The following is a 19132-nucleotide window of genomic DNA, read 5'->3' on the forward strand; positions in this document are numbered from 1 at the left end:
TTTGAAAAACTGGAACAAAGTGTTGAAGTTGATGGAACATGTCTGTATAAGTCAAATTCAACTATACTACGTGTATTGTTTATGGAGTTTATTGTTCTGTTATCAAAGTAAATAAAGACTTCATTTAAATTAAAAAAAAAAAAAGAAATATTATGTTTTAAACTTTAGGAAATCTTTTTTGTTTTTGTTTTTTAAATCCCTTCATTTCCCCTGTACTTTGAAGATTAATGCATAGATGAAATAGTTCCCTAATCTCCTGTTGTATCCAGTCATGGATGTCTCTGTGACTGTTGGCTTTCCCCCATAAACTAGTCTAAAAGCTTCTCTACCTCCTTTTAAATGTTGGCACCAAGTAGCCTGCTTCGCCCATCCTGTCACAATAGCATCTCCCTTTCCCAAAATATTGCCCAATTCCTAACAAGTCTAAACCCTCTTGCCAGTACCATTCTCAACCATGCATTGAGAACCTGGAGCTCTGCTTGCATCTGGGGCCCTGTATGTGAAACAAGGAGTATTTCTGAGAATGTTACCACGGAAGTCTGGATTTCAATTCCCTACCTAAAATCTTAAAGTTGGCTTCCAGAACCTTCTTATTTCACCTTCTTATGTAAATGGTACCTGTATGTTGTATGTATGATTGTTCCCCAGAACTGTTTAAAGTTCTGTCTAGGTGATGTGTGAAGTCCGTCACTGTTATACCAGGCAGGCAAGTTACCAAGTAACCGTCATTCACACCAGCCACCCAGCTACCTATGGGGTCCTTTTACTAAGCCGTGTAGGCACCTACGCGCGGCCAACGCACACCAAATTGGAGTTCCCCCCCCCCCCCCCCCCCCAGTTACCGTGTGGCCCTTGCGGTAATTTCAATTTTGGCGCGCATCCGCTATGCGCATCTGAAAAATATTTTTTATTTTCTGGTGCGCGGCAGCTACGCGCGTCAAGTGGCATTTGACGCAGTAGACCATTACCGCGTGAGACCTTACTGCAAGGTCAATGGCTTGCGGTAAGATCTCAGGCCCAAAATGGATACACAGCAATTTTCATTTTGCCGCATGTCCGTTTTCGGCAAAAAAAAAAAAAAAGGCATTCTTTGTAGGTGTGCTAAAAAATAATTCTGCGCACACCCAAAACACGCGTCTACACTACCGCAGGCCATTTTTCAGCGCACCTTAGTAAAAGGACCCCTAAATTCCTAATGATAGACTCACGAACCACAATGACAGACCTAACCTTCCATCCTGGACATACACCTCTGGAGACATAACCTTGATGTCATCGATAATACACTGAAACCTTCTGCTCAGTGTGCTGCTGCAGCTAGGAAAGCGAATAGAATGTTGGGTATTATTAGGAAAGGTATGGAAAACAGGTGTGAGGTTGTTATAATGCCGTTGTATCGTTCCATGGTGCGACCGCACCTTGAGTATTGTGTTCAATTCTGGTCACCTCATCTCAAGAAAGATATAGTAGAATTGGAAAAGGTGCAGCGAAGGGCGACTAAAATGATAGCGGGGATGGGACGACTTCCCTATGAAGAAAGATTAAGGAGGTTAGAGCTATTCAGCTTGGAGAAGAGACGGCTGAGGGGAGACATGATAGAGGCATATAAAATAATGAGTGGAGTGGAACAGGTGGATGTGAAGCGTCTGTTCACGCTTTCCAAAAATACTAGGACTAGGGGGCATGCGATGAAACTACAGTGTAGTAAATTTAAAACAAATCGGAGAAAATTTTTCTTCACCCAACATGTAATTAAACTCTGGAATTTGTTGCCGGAGAAAGTGGTGAAGGCGGTTAGCTTAGCAGAGTTTAAAAACAGCTACTAAATGGACTTGGGAAAAATCCACAATTCCGGGAATAACATGTATAGAATATTTGTACGTTGGGAAGCTTGCCAGGTACTCTTGGCCTGGATTGGCCGCTGTCGTGGACAGGATGCTGGGCTCAATGGACCCTTGGTCTTTTCCCAGTATGGCATTACTTATGTACTTAAGATACTAATCACCTGAAGGGGTAGGTCCTAGCTTCAGAATTATTTCCTGCCACACCAAAGTGATACTCTCTTTTTAGATGATTTTGCTCCTCCACAGCACAAGGGCTGCCAGCTTGATACCCCTTCATATTGGCAGTGGAGAAATCAGTTTCATACGTTTATGTTATGGGAAGCTAAAGAGGTACATCGTACTTTTAAACACTGACAGTGTTTCCTTTTGACCTGGTCTTCCTAGATTCAATTGTTGGCCACCAGAACTCGTGGTTTGATTTTAAATAAGCTAAATTTATGAAGCCACTTGGATTGGTGAGATTTTTCTCTTTTTTTTTTTTTTTTGCTTTGCCCCAATTAAGTTAGAAGTTCCCTGGACTATGGGGATCAGTAGATTGTGGTTAATGGGGGAGGTTAGGAGTAGAGATAGGGGGAGATGGGGGGTGAGGGACGGATAGGCTTCACGAACTGAGTACTAAGAAGATTAGAACAGTTTTTTTTTCTTTTATATATTGTTATGATCAATGAGGAATGTTCTGCTTCTGCAAAAATTGTATTTCCAAATCTCAGATTGTCTGTTCTTGTTGATTTCTGTTAATAAAAGTAGATATTTTTTTTATAACTATATTTTAGAATGTCGGAACAGAAGGTACGGGAACAATGCAAATCCAATCACGAGAGGAGCACAAAGACCTAAAAAAAGTCATAAATCTTGTGGCTTAACTGCAGGAACTGTAATAAATATCTAACTTTCCATGAACCCTCTCATTAACCGTTTTTACCCAGTAGCAATACTGGCATTTGTCAGTGGAGTTTCTACCCCGGATATTTGTAAAATTGTCTGTCTGTCTGTCTGCCTTCCAAAATCTCTATATACAGGGTTATCCTTTAGGTGACTGAATGATCCCACATACCATAGTTCTGCCAACAGAGATGAAATACAAAGATCCTATTTATTTATCCTAAGTCTTGTGAGGTATGGCACCGTCAAGAGTGTTTACTAGATTCAGAAAGCGAATATTTAAACATGTGCTAATTACATGCATGCCTCTAACTTATCATTCCTCTCCAAGGTGCTGCAAGGTCTTTGATCAGCTACGTCAACATGTCGAGGACTCTAATATTCTTCATCCTTGTCAGTCAGGTTTTCGCCCTGGCTATAGTACGGAGACACTGATCATGGGCATGCTCAGTGAGCTTTATTCTATTCTAGACAATGGCGGGGTTGCTTTGGTGATGTGCTTATATTCATCTCTTAATCGGTCAAGTTCACCCTATAAATAGGACTGATTTTTATGCGGTCCTATCTTTATGTAGTGCCCCATAGCTAGTTAAGTTCTGAATATTGCACTTAAATGGTCATGGTTTAGCCATCTCCAGAAACAGGAAATTCAATGCCAGAACCTAAACATGGCCTGGCATTGAATTTCTGGGCCTTACCCTGGCAACAGTCAGCAAAACACTGAGTGCCTCAGCTGAATATCGACATAAGAACATAAGCACCGCCATTCTGGGAAAAGACCAAGGGTCCATCAAGCCCAGCATCCTGTCTCTGACAGTGGCCAATCCAGGCCTCAAGAACCCGGCAAAAACCCAAAAACAAAACAAAAATTTAAATTAATAATGTTCAATGGACTTTTCTTTCAGGAATCTGTCCAAACCCAATTTAAACTCAGCAATGCAAGGTTTCAACGTATCATCAACGATGACACCTAGATCCCTTTCTTGGTCCGTGACTCCTAACGTGGAACCTTGCATGATGTAGCTATAATTCAGGTTCCTCTTTCCCACATGCATCACTTTACACTTGCTCACATTAAATATCATCTGCCATTTAGACGCCCAGTCTCCCAGTCTCGTAAGGTCCTCTTGTAATTTTTCACAATCCTCCCGCAATTTTAATGACTTTGAATAACTTTGTGTCATCAGCAAATTTAATTACCTCACTAGTCACTCCCATCTCTAGGTCATTTATAAATATGTTAAAAAGCAGCGGTCCGAGCACAGACCCCTGGGGAACCCCACTAACTACCCTTCTCCATTGAGAATACTGACCATTTAACCCTACTCTCTGTTTTCTATCCTTTAACCAGTTTTTAATCCACAATAGAACTGTCCCATGACTCTCCAATTTCCTCTGGAGTCTTTCATAAGGTATTTTGTCAAACGCCTATTGAACATCTAGATACACAATATCGACCGACTCACCTTTATCCACATGTTTGTTCACCCCTTCAAAGAAATGTAGTAGATTGCTGCGGCAAGATTTCCCTTCACTAAATCCATGTTGGCTTTGTCCCATGAATCCATGCTTTTGATTATGCTCTGTTCTTTATAATAGTCAGGCTCACCGGTCTATAATTTCCCGGATCGCCTCTGGAACCTTTTTTAAAAAATTGGCGTTACATTGGCCACCCTCCAATCTTCCGGTACCACGCTCGATTTTAAAGATAAATTACATATTACTAACAATAGTTCCTCAAGTTCATTTTCCAATTCTATCCTATTTTCACCTTCTGAGCTTTCCTAGCAGTAATATGGAGTTTTGTTTCTAACTTTTCCTATTGTTTTGTAACTTGCCTTGTTTTCCTAGAAGAAAAGGTGGTATATTAAGACAAAATAATCATAAACATAAATATGAACGTTGCCAGATCAGCAACCAAAAAAACTTCTAAATGCTGTGGTTCCAAATCTTCCTCCCCTCCCCTTGGGTATTTTTTAAGACCAGTTATAGTCGCATCAACCAAAGCTTATATTACTAAGATATCAAATCCATAGTTCCTAATATGAGTCAATTTCGCCAATGTCATAACACTCAATCTTGGGTTGCGAGTAATGAGGTAGAGAATGACAGAAACCGTTTTTCTCATTTCAGCCGAAACCAAATCTGCAGCTGAAATTCACCGCTCAGTTTCAGCCAGAGCCAAAACTGACACTGGCCCAGTCCCCAGGCAGGATCAGCCCTCACTCTCCCCTGACCCGAAGGACCTCCCACGTCCTCCCTCCCTCCCCCACCCAAAAAGAAGCCCCCTCTCCTGGATCACCTGTAGGCACTCCCCTGGGCCTACCATACCACCCTGTGACTCCAGCCCATGTTATATCTACAGTCAAAATGGCTGCCGTGACCTCCAGCAGCCATCTCCTGACATTGCCACTGGAGGTTGCAGCGGCCATTTTGAGATTGGAGCCAGCATGGGTAGGAGCAACTGCGGATCATTCCTGCCCTGACTAGCCAGTAACCCACCAGGGTGGTATGATAGGCCTGTGGGGAGTGAGTCTTTAGCAGGGTCGGAGGGAGGGCTTCTTTTGTTTGGGGGGGGAGGGAGGAAGTGAGAGCACCTTTGGTTTGGGGAGAAGGAGGAGAGCCATGGGACACTGCACAAAACGTTTTGGTTTCAGCTGAAAATGCACCAGCATTTTCGGCCAAAACAAGTCCAAATTCGAGTTTTAACGCTAAACCTCAAACCAAAATTCAGTTGGCCTTTATAATGAGGCTAGATGGATGAACTTTAGCCCCCTTTTACTAAGGTGTGCTCACGGTTTTAGCGCACGTGCTAAAACTTAGGTGCGCTAAACGTTAGAGGCGCCCATAGGAATGCATTGGCATCTTAACCGTTTAGCGCGCCTACAGTTTTAGCGTGTGCTGAAAACGTGAGCGTGCCTTAGTAAAAGGGGGCCTCTATTTGTAAATAAAATAGTGCTGTATGTAGTAATATATTAACGATAGCTGCAGTGGCGTTTCTAGGGGGGCTGACACCCGGGGTGGATCGCCGATGCGCCCCGCCCCCCGGGTGCAGCGACCCTCCCCCTGGCGAAAGAACCCCCCCGGGTGCACGCTGCTGGGGGGGGGTGCCGCGCACCTGTCCGCTTCGTTCGTTTCCATGCTCCCTCTGCCCCGGAACAGGAAGTAACCTGTTCCGGGGCAGAGGGAGCACAGAACGAATGTAGCGGACAGGCACGCGGCACCCCCCAGCAGCGTGCACCCGGGGTGGACCGCACCCCCCCCCTTGGTACGCCACTGGATAGCTGGTAACAAATGTGACTACGTTATAAGAATTTTTGTGCACATGACTAATTGTCTTTTGCTGTTTTCTACAACTATAAAGACAGACTTGCCACTCTAAATGTTGGGAATATTTTGTCTAGGTGCACCAGGAGCTCAGGGATTTCCAGGGATTCAAGGAAACAAAGGTGAAAAAGGAGAATCTGGGAGGGCAGAATTTGGATTGCCAGGGCCAGATGGTTTACCAGGACCACCCGGACCCCAGGCCTGCCTGGACACCCCGGCTCAATAAGTATGTCCCATTTTTATACACTGTGGGTTACATACGGTCCAGTTTGAAAAATGAACGACATAATGGGATTAGGGGGTCAAAAAATAAATGATAGAATAATTGTTAACTTTTCAAACTTATCACTTAGGGGGTCTTTTACTAAAGGTTAGCTCGAGTTATCTGCAAGATGTTTGTTCCTGGTACTTGCCTTTTAAGAAGATAATTTGATGCAGAGTCCTGGAAATTTATTGAACTTGTTAAGAAAAGGAATTGTCGGATTGGGGAGAAGGAGGGGATGCAGAAGAGGGGGTGGGAAGAATGCATAACGTTTGTTACCACTGGCCAGACTGAGGAGTAAATTTCAGGGGTCAAGGTCACCATTCCCTCAGGGTGGGAGCAGTATTCATTCGCGTACAGGCCCATATGATTTATTTTCTCTCTTTTGTGTTGTATTGCTAAATAAAAAAAATGAGGGGACCACATTCAGCTGTCCGCTTACAGCATTATTCTCAGATATTAAGTAGAGGAGTGTGGTAGCCGTGTTAGTCCACTCTTAAGGTTATCAATAGAAATCAAACCAAATAAAACATGGAAAAGAAAATAAGATACCTGTTTTAATTGGACATAACTTAATACATTTCTTGATTAGCTTTCGAAGGTTGCCCTTCTTCCTCAGATCGGAAATAAGCAAATGTGCTAGCTGACAGTGTATATAAGTGAAAACATTCAAGCATTACTGTGATTAAGTTATGTCCAATAAAAAAGGTATCATCTTATTTTCTTTTCCATGTTTTATTTTGTTTGATTTCTATTGATTCTCAGATATTGAAATCCAGGACCTGTGCAGGCTTCAGCTTTGAAGATCTGCTTATTTTTAAGCCAAGATTCAAGGTTGCATTTATTTATTTATGACATTTATACCCCACGTTTTCCCGTACAATTGCGAGTTCAGTGTTGCTAAAAAGAAGTCATTAGAAAATATGAAACAAAATATATAAACCCTCACATATCAATAAGGAAAGAATCACAAATAAATAAAGAATTTTGTCCAGTGCAGGCTTTATTAAGCCCTCTGTTGTAATCAGTCTGTTTTTATTATTATTATTTTTGATTTAAGGGGTACATTTTTAAAGGTTAAGTCAGTTGTGGCCACATTAGTGGGTTTTTAGAGGCCAGAAAGACCCACCTACTTTCACACTGTGAAATGTATTTTTTTAAAGCACTTCGATTTACCAAGTTACGTGGAGGCATTTCTTGTTTTGCAAAGAAAAAAAGCCCAGTTCTGCATAACATTTAGTTTAATTCCACAATACTAAACAACAAATTTGATATGATGGTAGAATTTGTTTTTTAATCTTAATCGTTTCTTTTAAAAGTGAAACAATCCATTCTTTGGGGCGTGGTCACAAAATTCAACGCTGTTGCAGAGCTAGGGTTACCATATGTCCGGATTTCCCCGGACATGCCCTCTTTTTGAGGACATGTCCGGGGCATCCGGCGGGTTTTGTCCACCCGCCTGTTTGTCCGGATTTCTGTGGGTCTCCCCTCTCCTCCCCTTACTTACTATCTTTCCTGGTGGTCTAGAGACCTCTTTGGGGCAGGAAAGAGCCCCCTCTTTCCTGCCCGGAGCGCTGCCTGTCCTTGCCCTTCATCCTTCTCAGTGTCGGCTCGGGATTTAAAATGGCTGCCGAGATTTGAAGCGGCCTCGCGAGACTTCAGCTCTCGGCGGCCATTTTGAATGCTGAGACCGAGAAGGATGCAGGGCGAGGCAGCGCTCTGGGCAGGAAAGAGGGGGCTCTTTCCTTCCCCGAAGAGGTCACTAGACCACCAGGGACAGTAGATAGTAAGTAAAGGGAGGGGAGGGGAATATGTGACCCGGGGGAGGGGAATAAGTGACAGGGGGCGGGGTGAGAGCGAGAAAGGGCGGGGCAAGGATCCGAAAGGGATGTGGTGTGGGTGGGGCAGGGGCGTGGTATGGGCGGGGCAGAGGGCGTGTCATGTGTCCTCTTTTTTAGAGGACAAAATATGGTAACCCTACGCAGAGCAGCACTTTAATGTCATGCTGATGTACTCACCATTAGCAGTTTTAGAGAAATAAAGGGCCTGAGAATAGCATTGCAGGGTTATGTTGCTCTCATCTGCACCAAAAAAGCTGCCCTTATCTCAGATGCTTTTGTAATATTACTGTGTGATGTCTTTTTTAACTCCATGTTCTAGGTCCCATCTTCGTACCTTCACTTATACTGGATGGAGAACCCGGACCACCTGGACAACCTGGACCACGGGGTCCACCTGGGTCCATAGGATCAAAGGGCTTCAAAGGTCTTTATTTTCCCAATACTGTATCTTCTCTTCAGCAGACTAGAGCAGAACGGAATGGCCAACATAGCTGGGGTTTGGTGTAAACTAAGGGCCGAATTTCACAAGGAGGGAGCCCTAAATACAAAAAGCATTTTCACAGAAAGGCATCAGTTGTCAGAAGGGGATCGATTACCTTTCAGTAGCTCCATAAACACTTTAAAAAAGGAGGGTGGATGCATGGAGTTGCTGATCAGCAGGAATAACAATGAAAGTTCTGAGAGAGATTTAAGTGTAACAAAAATCTATACGGAGCACAGTGGTAAGTGGAGGGGATGGAAAGGAAGTAGCAGGTGGAAGAAACTAAGAGGAGGACTGGAAAAATGAGCTCTTTGGGCTACAGTTTGGGGACTTCTGCCATCAGTGCTAAGAAAATCTGGTTTCTAGCAGAAGCTTAGAAAAACTGCTTTCTCGCCTCTTTCCACTTGCACCAGTCAGAAAGCGGCTGTGGCTAAGATAACCAATCAGAAAACTGCCTACAGTGACTGTTTGCTTGTTGCTTTTGTTCGGTGTTGCCAGGGCTGCGGGTTTCCCGCCCAATTGGGCTCCTTTCCGCGCCCCGCTGCAGCTTTTTCACACTGCATGCGGGTTGCGGGATTTTGGGTGGCTTTTTCTTGCCCCGCCGGCGTTTTTTTCGCCCGCCGCAGGTTGGCACAGTTTTCCCGCGGCCGCTGCCAGTGGAGGTGGGCTTAATGATGTCATTTGTATGCAAATGGCCTCATTAATATTTATTAATAATGTCATTCATATGCAAATTGACTTTGTGCGGTTTTGGGCTGGTTTTGGATGTGAGCAGTTTTTTCCATCTGGCAACACTGCTTCTGTTCAGAGGAAGAGTTGGAGGCAGGAAGACCTGAACATCCCTGGGAGATTTTCTCCATTATTTAATTTGTCTGAGCTGGTTTAATATTAAGTAAAGTGCTGAAGGCTTTGTGGTGTCCTAAAATTGCTAGGTCTTGCATAACTTATCAGACCTGGTCATCTGTTTTGAGATTTGGCTAACTTTTGAAGAGAAATTTGATACTGAGGAAGAGGTTGAGCAACGCTGGTCGAGGCTCAGTCCCTCGTTATTTATTTATTGCATTTGTATCCCACATTTTCCCACCTATTTGTAGGCTCAATGTGGCTTACAAAGCTCCGTTATGGCATTCGTCATTCCAGAGTAGACATTGCAATTGGTGTTACATAGAGAATAGGTTGACATGGTAAAATTAGGTATACAGGCATAGAAAGAGATCGATCAAAATGGAGGTCGCGTGGTAATGTGTTGTAGTTAAAGTTATTGGACGTTGTGGTATGCTTTGTTGAAGAGATATGGCTTCAGTGATTTACGAAAGTTAGTTAGTTCGTAGGCTGTTCTTAAGCTACGTGGCAGGGGCGTAGCCAGACCTCGCTGGGAGCGGGGGCCACAACCCTAGGTGGGGGGGCACTATTTAGCCCCCCCTCCAGCCACCGCCCCCCCAGCCGCCACCACATTGAACCCCCCCGACGATCCCCTTGAACCCCCCTCCCGCCACCAACCCTCCCCCGCCGTCGCTGCCTGCCCCGCCGCTTCAAATACCTTGTTGTTTGTTGGCCCCGCCAAAGAGAATCTAGTTCTTCGGCGCCGGAGTAGCACCTTCATTCAATGCAGTTCCTGGCGTGATCAGCTGTTTCTGACGCCATACGTGACGTACGGGAGGGGCCAGGGCCAAATCTACGGGGGCCCAGGCCCCCTCAGGCCCCCACGTAGCTACGCCACTGCTACGTGGTAGTGCATTCCACATTTGTGTGCCCGTGTATGAAAAGCTGGACGCATGTGTTAGTCTGTATTTCAGTTTTTTACAGCTTGGGAAGTGTAAGTTGAGGAATATGCGGGCTGACCTTTTAGCATTCCTGGGAGGTAAATCAACAAGGTCTATCATGTAGGCTGGCGCATCTCCGTGCATGATTTTATGAACTAATGTGCAGATCTTGAACGTGATGCGTTCCTTGAGTGGCAACCGGTGTAGCTTTTCTCTTAGGGGTTTTGCACTTTCGTATTTTGTTTTTCCAAATATGAGTCTGGCTGCAGTGTTCTGGGCTGTCTGAAATTTCTTGATGATTTGTTCTTTGCAGCCAGCATAGAGTGCATTGCAGTAGTCAAGGTGACTTGGCACCATTGATTGTACCAAGTTGCGAAAAATGGCTCTCGGGAAGAAAGGTTTCACTCTTTTAAGTTTCCACATTGAGTGGAACATCTTCTTTCACTCCACTGTCAAGTTTTACAAGTGGGTTTTTTTTTGTAACAAAAAGCAAACTCATTGGGCCCAATATTTAGCCAGTGGCGTGCAGCACTTTTGCTGTCCGCTACCGGTGTTAAACCCAGATTTTCAATGCCTGGCCATTTACGATGACCAACGTTGTATATCTGGGGGGGTTTTAACTGCTAAAAAAATTGCAAATATTCAGCATTAACTGGTTAACTTTTTCGTGGTTAAAGATAGGACAACTATTTATGCAGTCCTATTTGACCGCTAAATTTATCAGGTTAGGTGCTGAATATCGGCACCTAATCGGACAAGTCGCATAATATAGACGCTAACCGGCAATATTCAGAGGAAATAACTGGTTGTTTCTCGCTGAATATTAGCAGTTCGGTGCCGATATGCTATTTAACTGGTCAGCAGCTGTGTCTGGCCGGTAAAATAGCTTTGAATATTGGGAGGAGGGGGGCTGATTGTGTTTTTGATGCTAAAGCTTTTCCTCAGTTCTTAGTAAATGGCTTCTGTGCAGCATCTCAGATGCTGAATTTGGATTTCAGTGGAGGAGTGGCCTAGTGGTTAGGGTGGTGGACTTTGGTCCTGGGGAACTGAGGAACTGAGTTCGAATCCCACTTCAGGCACAGGCAGCTCCTTGTGACTCTGGGCAAGTCACTTAACCCTCCATGTAGAAGGCTGCGCAGGCTTCTGTTTCTGTGAGTCTGACGTCCTGCACATACGTGCAGGACGTCAGACTCACAGAAGCAGAAGCCTGCGCGGCCACATTGGTGATCTGCAAGGACCGACTTCTACATGGAATGTTGCTAGTGGAATAGCAACATTCCATGTAGAATCTCAAATAGTAGCAGCAGTGGAGGAGTGGCCCAGTGGTTAGGGTGGTGGACTTTGGTCCTGGGGAACTGAGGAACTGAGTTTGATTCGCACTTCAGGCACAGGCAACTCCTTGTGACCTAGTGACACTCAATTTCACTAAAAGGAGTGTGCAGGACGAGAGGGGAAGATAGAGCAGGACAGGCAATGTGACGGCACCAGAGACCAGTGCTGGACAATGATTCAGCTGATGGGAGTTGGGGACCCCCGCCAGCCAAGGAATTTGCTGCGGCAGTGGGTGGGAAGCAGCAGGGGGGGGGGGCAGACAAAAATGTGCCTCCCCACCTCGGGCTCTGGCCCCCTCCCACTGCGAGGTCTGGCTATGCCCCTGTTTACTATATAATCACTATGGGGGTCTTTTGCAAAGCATCAGTAAGCCCAACGCGGGCTACCGCTGGACCAATGCAACCACCAGCAGTAGTTCCGTCCCGAGCGCGTGCCATTTCCGGGGGGGGAAAGAAAACCCCCGGAAATGGCTTTCTCTTCAGTAACCCAGCGGTAATCAGGCTGAGCTCCTAAAGCTACGTCTCAGCATTTTGCTTTAAATTATAAGCTGCAGTATGATTGCTGAATCTTCCAGAAGAATGCATTTAAATTTGAATTTGATGCTATAAATTTCTTTTGTGATATATATTTAAGTGCAATATAAAAAATATTAGAAATTAAGGGGTTTTCTGGATCAATGAATAAGACTGGAACCAATTGAGCACAGTAACACAGGAACACAGTAGATGACGGTCCATCCAGTCTGCCCAACAAGACAACTCATATGTGCTACTTTTTGTGTATACCCTACTTTGATTTGTACCTGTGCTCTTCAGGGCACAGACCGTATAAGTCTGCCCAGCACCATCCCCACCTCCCACCCCCCAGTCCCGCCTCCCACCACCGGCTCTGGCACAGACCGTACAAGTCTGTCCAGCACTATCTCTGCCTCCCACCACCAGCTCTGGCACAGACCGTATGAGTCTGCCCAGCAGTATCCCCACCTCCCAACCACCGGCTCTGGCACAGACCGTATAAGTCTGCCCAGCACTATCCCCGCCTCCCAACCACCGGCTCTGGCACAGACCGTATAAGTCTGCCCAGCACTATCTCTGCCTCCCACCACCAGCTCTGGCACAGACCGTATAAGTCTGCCCAGCACTATCCCTGCCTCCCAACCACCAGTCCCACCTCCCACCACCGGCTCTGGCACAGACCGTATAAGTCTGCCCAGCACTATCCCCGCCTCCCAACCACCGGCTCTGGCACAGACCGTATAAGTCTGCCCAGCACTATCTCTGCCTCCCACCACCAGCTCTGGCACAGACCGTATAAGTCTGCTCAGCACTATCCCTGCCTCCCAACCACCAGTCCCGCCTCCCACCACCGGCTCTGGCACAGACCGTACAAGTCTGTCCAGCACTATCCCCGCCTCCCAACCACCAGTCCCGCTTCCCACCACCGGCTCTGGCACAGACAGTATAAGTCTGCCCAGCACTATCCCCGCCTCCCAACCACCAGCCCCGCCTCCCGATCTTGACTAAGCTCCTGAGGATCCATTCCTTCGGCACAGGATTCCTTTATGCTTATCCCACGCATGTTTGAATTCTGTTACCGTTTTCATTTCCACCACCTCCCGCGGGAGGGCATTCCAAGTATCCACTACTCTCTCTGTGAAAAAATACTTCCTGACATTTTTCTTGAGTCTGCCCCCCTTCAATCTCATTTCATGTCCTCTCGTTCTACCATCTTCCCATCTCCGGAAAAGGTTCGTTTGCGGATTAATACTTTTCAAATATTTGAACATCTGTCTCATATCACCCCTGTTTCTCCTTTCCTCCAGAGTATACATGTTTAGTTCAGCAAGTCTCTCCTCATAAGTCTTGTAACGCAAATCCCATACCATACTCTTAATGAGTTGTTAACTCAAAAATCTGAGCTTAGTATCTGAGATCCTTTCTCAGTATATACAGAGATTTTGTTTCTGTTTAGTCGTGTACTTTTTTGATCTCTGTTTCTCCTGTTATATCGTGAGAACTGTTGCTTGTATTTAGGCCCCAGCTTAAAGAATTGCCTTTTACAGACATAAGAGGCTAAATTCTATAAATGTCAGCTAAAAAATCAACACCAACCCCTCCCCCCCGCCCGCTTAAGTGGTATTCTATAAGCTGCGCCTAAAGTTCTGCACAGTTTCTATAATTAACGCTTAAGCGGGGAGGTCGTGTGTAAATTTAGGTGCTGCTATTTGCACCATTGAAAACGTGGTGCAAATGCCCGCGTCTAAATTTACGTACAGAGCACCGATATTGTGTAATTACACGTGTAACTCAAAATCACACCCCAAAATGCTCATGACCCTCCCGTTTCCACACTCCGCAGATCCCACGCCTAACTTTACGCAGATAATCCCAAATTAAATCTTGCTTGTTAGTGCCAATAATTGCTTGTTAAAATCCAATTATTGGCACTAATTGGCATGTTATTATATTGCGCACACAAATCGGAGCCACGCCTAAATTTGAGCGTGCAATTATTGGCAACCTTTATAGAATTGGGAAGGAGGTGAATTACCATGTTAATGCTTGTTAGTAATGAGCAGGGGCGTAGCTAGGTGGGGGCATGGGCCCCCACAGATTTAGTCCTGGCCCCTTCCACTTTCGACCCCCCCCCCCGTGCCGCCACCGCTGCAAAATACCTTTGCTGGCGGGGGTCCCCAACCCCCGCCACCTTTAGTCTTGTTCAGCGCCGGTTTCTGGCGCGTTTGCTGATCTGTGCTGTGAGTCCTGACATGAGACTGGCGCTGAAGGAGACTAAGGCTGGCCGGATTGGGGACCCCCGCCAGCAAAGGTACCTCGCGGCGGCGGCAGGGGGGTCAAAAGTGGCAGGGGAGGGTCGGCGGTAGAGTCAAAAGTGATGGGGGAGGGTCAGCGGCTGGGGGAGGCGGGCTAAAACGTGCCCCCCCCCCCACCTTGGGCTCTGAACCTCCCTCCCGCCGAGGTCTGGCTACGCCCCTAGTAATGAGAACCTAAGTAGAGCATGAAAGAGACTAAGGAGAGTCAGTAAGAGAAGTGGAATTTGACCTCTGGTTTCTCTGGTTCTCTTTTAATAAAGTCTGTGTGTACAGGTGTTCTGGTGTTGATCTCTTTGCATCTTGTGGACTGTCTATTCTACAGGAGCAGCTGGTGATTGTGCCTGTGACGGAGGTGACTCAGATCAGGGTCCCCCTGGGAGACCTGGTCCTCCTGGTGTTCCAGGTCAACGTGGGTTTCCTGGCTTGAAAGGCTTTCACGGGGATTCTGGCTCTACAGGTGCTCCAGGGTCACCAGGACCTCCAGTAAGTTGGGATAATTTCTTCCTTCTTGTTTGAAACCTGTGCATGACGTCCTGCACACAGAGGCCTTCTCCCCGAGAATCTGTCTAGATAGGGGAACCTCTACCTGCCCCGGATTTGTCCTTCTTTGGATTCAGGTAAAAGTACCCACGCTGTGAACAGCTTGAGGGTGGGCAGTTTTCAGCGTGGCTCTCCCAGGGGAAAAGCTTTGAAAATGGGCCTCATAATTATTTATTTATTTGTGACATTTTTATCCCCCATTAGTCCATGAAAAGCTCAGGTTCAATGTGTCCTACGTTGCAAACATCAGTAGAATGGTCAATTCTTATAATACATCATATAATACTAGGTTGAAATTTAAAATGAGCAATTTCAACGTAAGTAACAATAATCCTGAAATACACAATTCTGTACTGAGAATTGATAGAATAATAATAGCAGCTTAGTTGACCATTTCAATATAGAATTGATAAATAAGGAGACTCAACTAGAATGACAGTGAGTAAAACTATAATAAATAATATTAGATAGGTAATCTTTAATTATAGAGTGATCATAGTAACATAGTAGATGACGGCAGAAAAAGACCTGCATGGTCCATCCAGTCTGTCCAACAAGGTAACTCATATGTGCTACTTTTTGTGTATACCCTACTTTGATTTGTACCTGTGCTCTTTAGGGCACAGACCGTATAAGTCTGCCCAGCACTATCCCCGCCTCCCAACCACCAGCCTTGCCTCCCAACCACCAGCTCTGGCACAGACCGTATAAGTCTGCACAGCACTATCTCTGCCTCCCACCACCGGCTCTGGCACAGACCGTATAAGTCTGCCCAGCACTATCACTGCCTCCCAACCTCCAGTCCCACCTCCCACCACCGGCTCTGGCACAGACCATATAACTCTGCCCAGCACTATCCCCGCCTCCCAACCACCAGCCCCTCCTCCCAACCACCGGCTCTGGCACAGACCGTATAAGTCTGCCCAGCACTATCCCTGCCTCCCAACCTCCAGTCCCACCTCCCACCACCGGCTCTGGCACAGACCATATAACTCTGCCCAGCACTATCCCCGCCTCCCAACCACCAGCCCCTCCTCCCAACCACCGGCTCTGGCACAGACCGTATAAAACTGCCCAGCACTATCCCCGTCTCCCAACCACCAGCCCCTCCTCCCAACCACCGGCTCTGGCACAGACCGTATAAGTCTGCCCAGCACTATCCCCGCCTCCGAACCACCAGCCCCGCCTCCCAACCACTGGCTCTGGCACAGACCGTATAAGTCTGCCCAGCCCTATCCCCGTCTCCCAACCACCAGCCCCGCTTCCCACCACCGGCTCTGGCACAGACCGTATAAGTCTGCCCAGCCCTATCCCCGCCTCCCAACCACCAGCCTTGCCTCCCAACCACCAGCTCTGGCACAGACCGTATAAGTCTGCACAGCACTATCTCTGCCTCCCACCACCGGCTCTGGCACAGACCGTATAAGTCTGCCCAGCACTATCCCCGCCTCCCAACCATAAGCCCTGCCTCCCAACCACCAGCTCTGGCACAGACCATATAAGTCTGCCCAGCACTATCCCCGCCTCCCAACCATAAGCCCTGCCTCCCAACCACCAGCTCTGGCACAGACCGTATAAGTCTGCCCAGCACTATCCCTGCCTCCCAAGCTCCAGTCCCACCTCCCACCACCGGCTCTGGCACAGACCGTATAAGTCTGCCCAGCACTATCCCCGCCTCCCAACCATAAGCCCTGCCTCCCAACCACCAGCTCTGGCACAGACCGTATAAGTCTGCCCAGCACTATCCCTGCCTCCCAACCTCCAGTCCCACCTCCCACCACCGGCTCTGGCACAGACCGTATAAGTCTGCCCAGCACTATCCCCGCCTCCCAACCACCAGTCCCGCTTCCCACCACCAGCTCTGGCACAGACCGTATAAAACTGCCCAGCACTATCCCCGTCTCCCAACCACCAGCCCCACCTCCCAACCACTGGCTCTGGCACAGACCGTATAAGTCTGCCCAGCCCTATCCCCGTCTCCCAACCACCAGCCCCGCTTCCCACCACCGGCTCTGGCACAGACCGTATAAGTCTGCCCAGCTCTATCCCCGCCTCCCAAACACCAGCCCCGCCTCCCGATCTTGACTAAGCTCCTGAGGATCCATTCCTTCGGCACAGGATTCCTTTATGCTTATCCCACGCATGTTTGAATTCCGTTACCGTTTTCATTTCCACCGCCTCCCGCGGGAGGAAATGAAAACGATAACGGAATTCAAACATGCGTGGGATAAGCATCAAGTAGGGATTTGATTATCCAAGAGATAGGAAGTAATTAAGGGGCCCTTTTACTAAGCCACGGCAAAAAGTGGACTGCGGCAGTGCAAGCGCGTCTTTTGGGCGTGCGCCAGGCCACTTTTTACCCCGTTCTGGAAAAATTGCCCTTTTTTTTAAGGGGCCGGAAATGGACGTGCGGCAAAATAAACACCAGTGCGCGTCCATTTTCGACCTGAGACCTTACCGCCATCCATTGACTTAGCAGTAAGGTCTCGCACGCTACCCGGACAGTAGGCATGCAGCGCGCGCCCACTGCTATTTACCGCCAGGTAAGCGCCACACAGTAGAAAATAGAAAACATTTTGTACCGCGTGTTTTCAGCACGCACTAAATTCAGAATTACCGCACGGGGCACGTGGTAGCTAGGCGCTAATGCCAATTTGGCACAGGCTGGATATTCGTAGGCCTTTATGCGCCTTTGTAAAAGGGCCCCTGAGAGAGACAGAATATGATATAGAAGGATCAAACGTTGTTCAGTTCAAAATTATTTATTTATTTATTTAACACATTTATTCCCCACATTTTCCCACCTAGTTGCAGGCTCAGTGTGGCTTACACAATACCGTAGAGGCAGGCTCCGGTTCGGTAAAATACAAATAAACAATATAGTATTAGGCATATAAGAAACATAAATAAAAGCAACAAAGAAATAAACGGGGGTGGTGATAAAAGTCCAATACGGTCCATAGTTTTGCTGTGTCGCAGGAAGTAGAAAGTTAATTTAGGTCAGGAGGGTAGGCCTTCTTAAACAAGTTGGTTTTCAGTGACTTCCTGAAGTTGAGATGGTTGTGGATAGATTTCACGGTTTTTTGGGCAAAGCGTTCCGCAGTTGTGTACTTATGTAAGAAAAGCTGGATGCGTAAGTTGATTTGTATCCAAGTTCATTGCAGTCTGGATAATGCAAATTTAAGTAAGTTCGGGATAGACTGGTGCTGTTTCTGGGTGGTAGATTTATAAGGTTCAACATGTATCCAGGAACTTCGCTGTAAATAATCCTGTGGACCAGGGTGCAAACCTTGAAGGCAATACGTTCCTTGGTGGGAAGCCAATGCAATTTTTCACGAAGGGGTTTGGCACTTTCATATTTTGATTTTCCGAACATCAGTGTGGCTGCTGTATTCTGTGCGGTCTGAAGTTTCTTAGTTAGTTGTTCTTTACAACCTGCATAAATTCCGTTGCAGCAATCTAAATGGCTTAATACCACTGATTGTATTACGTTGCGAAATACATGATGGTTTTAGCATCTTTCATCTAAATGAGATCCCAGTGTGCTTTACAATGCATGCCTCAGACACATGTATGCAGTCTTTTCAGCAGGTGCACAGTCTAGCAACCAAATTATTTGCCTGATCTGTCTGACAGCTTCCTGACATTTTGTTGGTATTAGGTACCTTCCAAATGCAGTTCATTAACCTAAAGTGATGCTTTGAGGGACACTCTGAGACTCAGTGGTAGATAGGGGTGTTGAGTTCCCTCATAAGATCTGACCAATAAACACCAGACCTCATGTTTTCCAACAGTTATTGCATTCTATAAAATAGTGTTTCAGACTAGTGACAGTCAAACTTTGCGATCCATGGTCACCACTCATGATTGGCTTTGGCAGCTGAGTAAGATCTTGAAGCCTGAACTGAAAACTCTGAGACAAACTGAGACAGTTTGCAGGTAATCTTATAAAACATTTCCCACACATCGGGGACAATTCTTTCACCTAGGTGCTCACTTTTACATGCGCGTTACACGCTTAGGGGCCCTT

General features: G+C 46.6%; 1 protein-coding gene across 1 annotated transcript in view; it reads left to right on the forward strand.

Moving 5' to 3' along the window:
• COL4A6 (collagen type IV alpha 6 chain) overlaps positions 1-19132 on the forward strand; it is a 446909-nt gene that overhangs the window by 333260 nt on the left and 94517 nt on the right. The window contains 3 exon segments of the mRNA XM_030209832.1: positions 6131-6277; positions 8476-8580; positions 14885-15045. Of these exon segments, the coding sequence (XP_030065692.1) occupies positions 6131-6277; positions 8476-8580; positions 14885-15045 (413 nt within the window).

This window comes from Microcaecilia unicolor, chromosome 7 (assembly GCF_901765095.1).
Source record: "Microcaecilia unicolor chromosome 7, aMicUni1.1, whole genome shotgun sequence".
Lineage (NCBI taxonomy): Eukaryota > Metazoa > Chordata > Amphibia > Gymnophiona > Siphonopidae > Microcaecilia > Microcaecilia unicolor.